Source organism: Primulina huaijiensis, chromosome 3 (genome assembly GCF_012295235.1).
Source record: "Primulina huaijiensis isolate GDHJ02 chromosome 3, ASM1229523v2, whole genome shotgun sequence".
Lineage (NCBI taxonomy): Eukaryota > Viridiplantae > Streptophyta > Magnoliopsida > Lamiales > Gesneriaceae > Primulina > Primulina huaijiensis.
This window is the reverse complement of record NC_133308.1, coordinates 2,765,194-2,777,289: the sequence shown is the minus strand read 5'-3', so window position 1 is coordinate 2,777,289 and position 12,096 is coordinate 2,765,194. Positions and strand designations below refer to the sequence as shown.

The 12,096-nt window shown below is 33.6% G+C and overlaps 1 protein-coding gene and 1 pseudogene across 1 annotated transcript; one reads left to right on the top strand and one right to left on the bottom strand.

Annotated features, from left to right (window-relative positions):
* The first annotated feature begins 3,248 nt into the window (after window positions 1-3,248).
* Window positions 3,249-6,013, top strand: LOC140973060 (scarecrow-like protein 33). Its single transcript, XM_073435607.1, has one exon. It carries the CDS (start codon window positions 3,617-3,619, stop codon window positions 5,783-5,785), a length of 2,169 nt encoding a protein of 722 aa, XP_073291708.1. The 5' UTR covers window positions 3,249-3,616; the 3' UTR covers window positions 5,786-6,013.
* Window positions 6,014-6,404: 391 nt separating this feature from the next.
* Window positions 6,405-8,424, bottom strand: LOC140974649 (uncharacterized; annotated as a pseudogene).
* Between the last annotated feature and the right edge of the window lie 3,672 nt (window positions 8,425-12,096).

The following is a 12,096-nucleotide window of genomic DNA, read 5'->3' as shown; positions in this document are numbered from 1 at the left end:
ATACTTGAGACGTAGCTTGTCTTTATATCATATGGCTGCATTAGAGGCTATTTTTAGTGAAAGTTTTTGTTTATTTTCAATTTATATTAAGAGTATGTCTCTTGTGAGACGGTCTCACGAATCTTTATCTGTGAAACGGGTCAACCCTACTGATATTCAAAATAAAAAGTAATATTCTTAGCATAAAAAGTAATACTTTTTCATGGATGACTCAAATAAAAGACTCGTCTCACAAAATACGATTCATGAGACCGTCTCACATAATTTTTTGTCTTGTATTAATTCATATTCATTATTAACCTTAAATAAAGAAGTTTCAAAAAGCGGGCCTTAGACCAGTCAATGCCAAGTCTTGTCATATTACTTTGGCAACCTTTTACCGGTGGCTCCAGGTTGATTATTATTACACCTACATTGAATTATTTTTCTTCGTACATTAGTTTTCTATTATCCTAAATATTTTCAAATTTTTTTTATTAGTATATCATTATTAACTAAAGCATGAGAAGATGTGTAAAAACAGTTCTTGAATTAATATTATAAAGATAAAACAAAAAAATTTATTTAAATATTTAATTTTCAATGATATTTTAAATATGTGTGAAAAAAATAAACCGACTTGTATATTTGACAGATGAAAAAATGTATGAAATGGAGATATATTCATAATTATCCGCTTCTTTTCTTTTTTTTTTTTTTTTTTTTTTTTTTTTGCCAAAGAAGATAAATTCGTATTTTCAATGAGAAAAACCTACCAATATTTAATTAATTGCTTTTCAATTTTAATTGCTGAGGTCTACAATTTGTCTTTGACTTCTACTTGAGATGGATATATCTACAAAACTTATTAAAACTCTTACGATTGGTTTTACGGGTCATATTTATCATAAAAATTAATATTTTTGACATAAAAAATAATATTTTTCATGAATGAGTCAATTCGAATATCTATATCACAAAAATTAACATTTGAAACGGACTCAAGAGAGTTTTTATTAATTTATTATAACGAATTAATTTATATAGTTTATATCTTATATCCACATGATCCATCCAAAATTCGATTATTATTTAAAATTAAATTAATGTATTTATAAGTATTACATAAAATTAGTTGTTTGTGTGTTTTTTATAAATGGGGAAAAGTGATTCATGGATTAAATCGTCATCCCTTGACCGTTTACTTTCCACATCCACATATATACACGTGCATTTAATTAATGAAATTTGACAAAATGTTACACATTTCCATCTAAATTATAGTTTTTTTTGTATACAATGTTGGTGATGATTTCTTATCTAAATCACCTAAATACGCACATAAGTAAAATTTGTACCAAATATTTCATTCTCTCCAAACATTTTTTAAAAAATACCTCCCAAAGTGTATTTGAAATACACTATATATGTCACGCACCTATATTTCGCGTGTTTTCTGATATATTTATGCTATCAAATAAAGTTAAATCTTCAATAATAACTAAATTTTGGCACGTGGAGAAATATTTTTTTATATTTCAAAAAAAAATATCATTTAACTACCAATTTCATATTTTATATATTTTTTTCATTATAACTTCTCTCTTAACATTTCTATTTTAAAAAAAAAAATCGATGATTTTAATTTTTTTTTAAAAATACTTATTTATGATTTTTTTTCTACAATCTATACGCATCACGTGTGTCATAATCTCCTATCTAATAATAGTCAAACAATAGTTAGCCACCATGCCTACAATAATAGTTTGTGGTCATTTTAACATAATTCTTTTGTTTATTATTGATATGGCTTCTTACACTATATTTGTTCTCTTAATCTATATCATTATTGATCTCTTTATTTATCCTTTTCTTATTTTATAATATTTATTTCTCTAATAATGATTCAATTAAATAATAGTATAATATAATAAAAATATCATAGTCATGCAAGGAGTGACATCATAAAGTAAGTAAACGCGTTATAGTGAGACTCCACACTTGATCAATCTTGATTTTTACTCTAAACATGGATGGATTCACTAAGTGGAATTTATTGAAAGACATGCAAGGAGTTGGAGACAAGGCTTTTTTTTTTTTGTAACAATTAATATTGTATAAGTGCAAAATTCATTAATTTAGTAAAATATTTTTCCCACGTGTAATCTACAATTTTTTTTGTTAGAATTAAAGAAATAATTTTAATTAATATTGCTAAAAATGGATCAAGAAATTGAATTAAATAAATAATTATATGGTATTATCTACACATTTTGTTTGTTCCATACTTCCATTGTCTAGGAAAGATCACGATACATCATATAAGGTGGGCAAAAACTTGTGTGATACGGTTTCATTGGTCTTATTTTGTGAGACAGATATTTTATTTGGGTCATCCATGAATAAATATTACTTTTTATTGTGAATATCGGTAGAGTTGACCCGTCTCACAAATAAAGATTCGTGAGATCGTCTCACAAGAGACATTTGATATGTAGATTATGGTAGAATATTTATTGGTCGACGAGAGGCCAAGCATTTAATTACAATTAATTAGGGTATATACTTAAGACTATTGTGTTTTGAATTTATATAATCTATTTTAGATAATATCATCATACTAGAAAAATCCTAATGAAAAAGTCAAACCTCTTAAAATTAACTTTTTAGGATTTAATTTTTTGTTATTTTATTAAAAATTATAGTCGATTGTAATAGTACAACTCAAATTTTTTAACCCTCATAAATAAATAAAGTGTCATTTGTCGATAGTCTTCCTAGCATATACAATTATTTTACTTCAACATTCTCTCTCCGTAATTGGGTTATTTTCAATCATTAATAATCGAACACCCTGTCTTGAATTTGATAGTTTTTAAAACTTACATCTTTTCGAGTGGAACGTGATGAGCGCTTTCCATTTGCTAAACAAGTGCACACTATTCCCCTTTGAAACTTTCTTCAACATGAACACATCGTCAAAGAATCCTCCAAATTAATTATAATATATAATCAAATATTCGATCTTGTAATCAAGATTTATCCTCCACTCGTTAATTTATAATGCATGTCTTTCAAGAACAAACAGTCAAGACGAAGACAACAGGACTTTCTGGACAGGTTCATGTATGAATCTTTGTAATATATTCGAATCTTAGAAATCATTACACAGGCAGTGAAAAGTCAAGGGTGGGTGACTACTTTAATGGCTGACCGGCTCCACTACTTTTGGCCCCTGCTTTAAGCATCATGAATTTCCTCGAATCTTCTTTTTTCCCCTTAGCCATTTTCATCAGCATTTACTTGTATAAAAACCCGACCCTTTCATTTATTCGGAAACTTTCGGTCAAACTTTTTGTTGTCTCCATCTTTTTTTTTTCTGTGGCTGGAAACCTGTCAAGATTCAATCTTTGATATTCTCCTCCAAGGTACTCAATTATTTTGTTTTGAGGGGAATTGCTTATGATTTACGAGGAAATTTTTTTATTCTATTTTAGGGATTTGGGCCTTTTTTCACTTTCTTGTCCTGGTTTTTTGGATAGGGTAGCTAGCTATTTTTTGATATAAAAGTATCAAATTTCAAGATTTTTCTGTTTTAACTAGCTGGTATAAAACTCGATTTAAGTTTGAGTTTGGAATGAATACTGTAGTCCATCAATACCCGGTTGCTACGGAAGATTTTCAATTTAATCACCACGCAAAACCAAAATTTCCCGAAGAAAAAGGATTAAATGAATACAACTTCAACCATGATTTTGATGGATTCCCAGTTAACACAAAAGGGTCGCCCCCTGCTGATGAATCTTCATCTGAGGGGGAAAGTCCTACAGAATTTGACCATTCTGATCCGATGCTTAAGTTCATAAACCATATGCTTATGGAAGAAATAGACTTAGAAAATAAGCCTTGTATGCTTCATGATTGTTTGGCTCTCCAAGCCACTGAAAAATCCTTGTATGATGTTCTTAATAATGATCTTGGTGAAAATCCCGGAAGCCTGAGTGATAATTTCACGAAAAATACCTGGGATAGTGTTAGTGCAAGCTCCTCTGATGCCTCCAGTTTTATTGAGTCCAATTGGAATAATCGAAATCAGTGGGAGTTCGAGTCTTTTGTTGCTACCCCTTCATGTGAAGTTCTGAATTCTTCTTCGTTGACTAGGCAGTTAGATTCACAGTCATTTTTTGGTTCCTCGGAAAGGATCATTAGTCATGGTGGTTTTACACTGGATTGCCCTCCGTTGAGTCAATTTTCGGTTTCCAATCCATTGAGTGATAGCCCAGAACTCAAGCTTAGTGATAACTTTGTTAGCCATTCCTTAAAAACTAAGGATAAAAATGATGATTGTACTGAAGTCGTGGGAAGAGACGAACTTGACTGTTCTCCAAATAGTTCAAAAGAGAAGAAGAACCGTGGTAGAGGAGATGGTGATTTTCTGGAGGAGTACCGGAGTCGCAAACAAGTGGCTGACGATCTAGGTGAAGTGGAGCCACTGGAGATGTATGATAATGTGTTGCTTTGTTCAGATACCAAAAACCCCCTGATGCCCGCCCATGACGAAGTCAAGAAAAGTGAACCAACAAAGAAATCCCGAAAAAAAGATAAATCCAAAGATTCAAACAAAGGAAATTCGAAAGGTGGTAAGAAGCGAGGCGAGGCGAAAGAAGTGGTGGATTTGAGGGGCCTATTAATACAATGTGCACAAGCTGTGGCAAGTTTCGACAGGAGGACCTTCAATGATCTCTTAATCCGGATAAGGCAGCACTCGTCTCCTCATGGTGATGGCTCGGAAAGGCTGGCTCACCATTTTGCCAATGCCCTTGAGGCTCGTTTGGCTGGGACTGGGACAGAATCATACGCGGTGTTTTCTTCCAGGAGGATATCAGCTGCGATGATTTTGAAAGCTTACAAGACTTATATCTCAGCATGTCCGTACAGGAAGATGTCGAATGTGTTTGCAAACAGGACGATCAAGAAACTAGCCACTGGAGCTAAAAGAATTCACATTATTGACTTTGGAATTCTGTATGGATTCCAGTGGCCCTGCCTGATCCAGGCTCTTTCTGATCGACAGGAAGGACCTCCAAAGCTTCGAATAACTGGTATAGATTTTCCGCAGACAGGTTTTCGGCCAGCAGAGAGGGTCAAGGACACTGGCCACCGTCTTGCAAACTACTGTGATAGATTCAACGTCCCATTTAAGTTTACGGCCATAGCTCAAAAGTGGGAAACTATCAAACTTGAAGATCTCAGGATTGACAAAAACGAGCTACTCGTGGTCAATTCCTTGCACCGGCTTCAAAATGTGCCAGATGAGACTGTAACCGTGAACAGCCCGAGAGATTCAGTTTTAGATTTGATCAGGAAGATCAATCCTGATCTGTTCATCCATGGAGTCGTCAATGGGACGTACAACACCCCTTTCTTTATTACTCGATTTAGAGAAACACTCTTCCACTTCTCCTCCATGTTTGATATGTTTGAGGCTTCCATAGCTCCGGAGGACCCTGAAAGGCTTCTTTTCGAGGAACACATCTTTGGTAAGGAAATTATGAATATTGTAGCTTGTGAAGGCAGTGAGAGGGTCGAGAGGCCAGAGACGTATAAGCAGTGGCAGGCCAGGAATATAAGAGCGGGTTTTAGACAGCTCCCGCTCGATCCAGAAATCGTTAAACATGTGAAGAACAAGGTGAAGAAGGAATATCACAAGGACTTTTCAGTGGATGAAGATGGGATGTGGATGCTGCAAGGGTGGAAAGGTCGTGTCATTCATGGTCTCTCATATTGGAAGCCTACCAGCAAGTGATCTAACGATAGTACAAGTTATATCAAGATAGAATTTTTGTGGAGCATAATGTACGGAGCATGTTTGTAGAGCTCTTGCCTTAGTTGTGGATAGCTCTTGTCTATGTATGGAACTTTTCGTCTTTCGTATGATTGACCCTTCTTGCCTTGCCACACCTGCTTTTGATGTTACTCGTTTGTTACTTCCATAATTAATTTCAACCATTCAGCTGAGTTGTGTTGGGATATCTTACTGGTCTATTAGAATTAATCATCCAATGCGAGATATGTACAATGTGTGATGATGACCAAAAACTATTAAAAATTCTAGTAGGTCGTAAAGTTGTAGCCATATTGCATTTCAAGTACTGCATTTTTTTTTATCCATGGTACATAGATGACTACCGGGGGCTTGGATGGTTCGATAATTATGGATTCTCAATAAAAAATAGATTTAATCATGATATGGATGCAACGTAACTGATATAAGGAAGGTGGAGGATAAATGCATGAGAAAATTGCTACTGTTATTAAAGTGATCAGGTGGATATGGTAAAATCCACATCCATTAAGCCAAGCAGTACAGTTAGGAACGGTAAAAACAACGGTTATTTCCAATACTAGGAAGAAATACAGGAAAAAGAAATGAGCGAAAACAAGAAGTTCAAATTTGTATGTTCTCGATCTAGTGATGGAGCGTATCCGTCTTCTCTCTGGCTTCCCACAGCTCTGGCAAGGCCTCCTCCATATTGTGGATGCTCTCCAATGAATAATCTACACCTTTTTGGCTTATGAGGTTTGCCAACCTTTGTTCAAGAAATACAAGTACTTGGGAAAAATGTACACGTTTTATACTTTATTTTTTGTCCTGGGGAACGAGTGGTGGATTCAAATACAAGAACGGTTTGTAGGCTAAGGGCTTTGCTGTTTGTAGATTTCGAATAGTCATCAAAGACCAACTGGAAAACAAATTAATTCTGTTTACGATGTATTTCCTATCAAGGATCTAAATGTTGTTAAAGCTATATTTGTTAAGTATGCAAACGGATGTATCGGTCAGTATGAGATGCCAAGAAAAAACTAGGAATATAGTGTGCTTCATCTCCTACCGTTTTGTGAGGATTAATATCTGCGACCTTAAAGGCTTGTTAAAAGGCATTTTCAAATGGCTTGCACACAAAAGGGGACTTGGGAAGTCCTAGAACAAGAGAAAATCAAGAAAATAGTCAAATATAAGCCTAAAGCCTGACAAATTGCAAAATGCTCTTCAATCTTTTCAACTCATCACCAAAATCATCAACTACTACATCCTTGTGTGTAGGATTCAACGTCTCAAAACATATAATATCATCAGAGCAATCCTCTGTTCCTAGCCAGCTAAGAATTTGAGCAACATGAGCGTCTTTTCCATTCGAAAAAATCTGTATCAAGTCACATTGTCGAAGTCCAGACACTTATTCACTTCTACATATTAAAAGAAAGGAACTTCCAACTTTTCTTATCGGTAAGCTGTTACAACCTCAAATTTCTATCGGTTTATCAGCAATAATGAATCGAAATAAGAGAGGAACTTACAACTTTTCTTATCGGTAAGCTGTTACAACCTCAAATTCCATTGTGATGAAATATAATGGAATAAACTTCCTTCCCTGGCAAAGCTAGTCTCACTCACACAAACAAAAATAACCGAATGACCACCCATCTCTCCTTCCTCACACTTTATTCCAACATCAATTTGGGGTGTAACATAAGCTATGCAGAAGACTCCTTGATATTCATAAGGTAATCTTCCATGCACAAAAGAATATGGCGTCTTGAACACTTCCACGAAGACAAAATTTGACAGGTACAATTCTATTATGAAAGACAGCAAGGAATACGTTTCCACATTTGTTTCATTTCAAAGGAAATGCTTGTAATAATATAGATATGACACTTGGCATATCATTTCAATTTCTGATTTTATTTTTTAGCAAGATATCCATTGAAAACATTAAACTTTGATAATGATTTTGCTATAGAGGAGACTGCAGTAACAAACACTTCTCCTATGTACATTTCTTAGCAAAAAAGAAGCTATCATCAAAACAAAATAAGAAGATTTAAAAGGAACAATTTTAAGTACCTGTGACAATCATTATAATCAAAATCATATTCAACGAACTGAAAAAAATAAAGGATTTTTAAGTTATGAAGTTATAAGTTCTGATTCAACGGTAAATTGTTTCTCTTCAATCACCTTCATTGTCAAATGTGGCATTTAACAAAAAAAATTCAAGAACACATACCCTAAGACCAGCCATAGTGGTTCCATAATCCTTGTACAATAGAGCACACATTTCCGGAGCTTTATGCTTCTCTATCTGAAGCTTATTGATCATGTGCTCTAAATCAAATGAGAAGTCAATGAACGAATAATAAAATGAAATTACACCACTTTCACAAATTATATAAATAAACATTATCAACATGTTACCTGTGATGTTCTTGGTGCATTCAACAGGTATACCAGAACTCAGGGGATAAAGGGTATCATCAACATCTGCAAATGTCACAAGAAAATTGAAATTTTAATATAACCATCAAATAATCATTTCCCCATTTTTCCATTCATATTTTTTTGAGCAAAAAAATTACTCGAATGGACTTACTCAGATTCATGTGACCTAATCCTCTTGGTTCCTAATTTATACATGAAAATAAACATATTTATAGTTATTCAATTAAATGATTCAAAAGAACATCAAATTTAAGGACTATTACAAAAAGAAATAATTAAAATTTCAAAACCTGATATTTGAAATTCAGCGATTCACAATTCGTCGTATTATCGTGAGACTGCCTAATCTGAAGTCGTTCATGTCCATTGTCATGCATCTTCAAAGTTACAAACCAAAAAGAAAGAACCCAAAGAATTTATGAATTTGTCTTAAGATTGTTGGTGGGGGATTCTCCTTTATCATCTTCATTTAAACTGCAACGTTATGATAACTTAATGCATGGAAATATATTAGCCAATTTGAAGTCGAGGCAAGAGAAAACTCTTTGTCCTTAAGACGAATTTTCCCACGGGATATAGTTATCATCTCCTATGATACAACGACTTTCAACTTGTGATAATAACATTATAAATCACAAGTTTCATAATCATAAAATTAAGTAAACTACCTTTTGAGAATAAGAAAAGTTCAAAATGAATGTAAAATGCTTTTCTTTTGTTTATCATCTCAAAGTTGATGTTATGTTGTCTCTCCTTATGTAATTCATTAAGAATAAAGAGATTCATTAAGATGGATTGATATTTAAGTCATAAATCTCAAAAATGTGACAAAGAGACACATTTTGATGAAAATGATCCATAAAAACTCACAACCCTTGGTAAACAACGCCATCAAGCGCTTAGGCGACTCCTCTCTACCCTGGAATTTCCAGGGCATCGGGGAAGTGTTGAGGCGCCTCAGCACCTCCCTTGCTGCTTGAGAAATTTTCTCTCAGCTTTTAAAGCGCACATTTGAACATTCTTGTTCGGTCGAGTTTTCTTTGTCTTTTCTTTTGCTTAATTTATATTCACTAAGCTCAAACATTCCAGCATTTATCAGCCAATACGAGTTTTTTTTTTAAGTTTGGTTTTATTATAGCTGTATCTAGAACTTGATATCCCATCCAAACTTAACTAGTATCAGATAAGTTATAAGTCATCTTTCAATCAACATGAATTTGATTCAATCTTCGTGTCATAATATGATTATTTAGTAAATTAAAAAATCTCAATGATTTTTTTAAGCCAAAAATCTCAATGATTTTATGGACAAACATATGTTAATTTCCTTCCTCTCGACATAGTAAATAATTTTTAATCTTCCTAGGGTGGGGTAAAGAAACAGAGCATAGCAGTAATATACTTAAGGTTCGAAGAATTTTAAATTTTTGTGGAGATTATAAAGATTCTTGCCATATATCACCACTATGTTTGAATCTTTTAAAATTTATTTTGAATCCAAAACTTGAAAACTGTTTAGAAAAGAGTTTTGAAAGCGCATTAGATAGTAAATTTAGGATGTTGATTTGGATGTACTACAAAGATTTTTTTTAAAAGTGGCTGATTAATTCTAATAATGGGAAACGTAAAAGATGAATTTTAAAAATTGATTGAAATAAAGATTAAAAATCCAAACTCGTTTAAGCAATCATAGAATGCTTCCACATGTTGGTCACATATACAACATCTTGAGATATAAATATGAAAATAAAAAATAAAATTGGACACCGATATTTACGTGAAAAACCACTAAAAATTATTAAGAGAAAAATTACGGGCAAGATGAAAAGAATTCCAATATAATATTTTATGGTGTACAACCACTCACTATGTTTCCAAAAAGAACACACTCTCTTAATACATGAGAACAAAATACCTCACAAATATTATAGAATAACACACGCAAATAAGAATATATTGAGATGAGATAAAAACTAGAGAATGGAATGATTTCTGAATAAAGGGAGGGAACTCTATAAACCTCTTCCTTGTGAAAACGAGTATTCCCATATAAATGTTTCCTTTGTCAAATTTGCATCTACCATCATTAATGCATTTCCTGTTGTCATCTATTTTTTCGTCGACATTTTTCTCACTTGGAGATTTGATTGAGAATCAAATACATCTCTACACATACTTTCAATCTTGTCATTATGTGCTGCTTACGTTTCCGTTAGGCCACTTGAGGATCTACACGACTCAAAATTATCAGTGTTCACTGGCTTGGTCAGAACATCAGCTGTGTTATCCTTTGTATGAATCTTTTTCATATACACACTTCCTTCCTCTACTACTTCTTGGATAAAGTGAAACTGAACTCCAATGTGTTTAATCCTGGAACGAAAGGCTAGATTTCTTGAGATATGCAAGGCACTCTGACTGTCACAAAACAAATAAAAATTCTCTTGTTTGTGTCCAATCTCCTCAAATAATCTTTTAATCCATATTGTTGCCTTGCAAGCTTGAGTAGCTGTCATATATTCTGCCTCCGTTGTAGATAACGTCACAACTATTTGTAGATTTGAAACCCAGCTTATTGCTCCCCCTGCAAGTGTAAACACATAACCAATAGTAGATTTTCTCTTCTTAGAATCACCTGCATAATTTGAATCGACATAGTCCCTAAGTGTAAAATTCGATCTTCCAAAATATTATGCAGCATTTGAGGTACCTTTAATGTATATAAGAATCCTCTTAACCATAATCCAATGCTCTCGTCCAGGATTCGTCATATACCGACTAACTGCTCTAATTGCTTGTGCAATTTCCGGTCTTGTACAGATCATGACGAACATCAAACTTCTCACTACTGATTCATATGGTACTCAAGAGATCTCCATCATCTCTGCTTCACTGCTAAGATATATCTCGGATGATAACTTAAAGTTTACAGGAAAATGGGTGGAAATTGGCTTACTATCTTGTATTTTGAAGCGTTACAAGACTTTCTTCAAATAATTGTTCTGGGAAAGCCAAATCTTTATGATACTTTTGTCTCGGTAAACTTGCATCCTTAGAATCTTGTTTGCTGGTCTCAAGTCCTTCATATCAAATTCTCTAGCCAATTGTACCTTCAATTCTTGGACCTGATTTTTTTTAGGGCTGCTACCAACATACATATCCACATACAACACGAACCAGAGCTCTTGAAATATGTACAAGATTCTGCACTCGGTTTGTTGTATACAAGGTTCATGATATATGAATCAAATCTCATGTATCAACACATCGGTGCATATTTGAGACCATACAAAGATTTGTTCAACCTGAAAATCAAGTTCTCTTTGCCTATTTTCGCAAAACCTTCTGGCTAGAGTATATAGATTTCTTCTTCAAGATTTCCATGAAGAAATGCAGTTTTCACATCTAACTGCTCTAGATGTTGATCAAACACCACACACAATACCAACATTACTCTGACTTTTGTAAGCCAAACAACATGAGAAAATATCTAATTGAAGTCAATGCCTCCTTTTTTAGCATACTTTTTTACCACAAATTTAACACAATACCGCTCCACTTGGTTGTTGTCATCACGCTTGATCTTATAGACTCATCTATTACCAATGGATTTCATCCTTCGTGGTAGTGTAACAATATCCCAAGTTTTATTCATGTTTAATGCCTCCAATTCTTCTTGCATTGTTGTCATCCACAATGATTCATCTGAGCTTTGAGTAGCCTCATAGAAAAACTTGATGGCTCATCATCATCTGATAATAGATATTATGCAATATTACTTTCAGTGATATATCTGAAAGTCAACCTGGTGGTCTTCTCTCTCGAGTTGACTG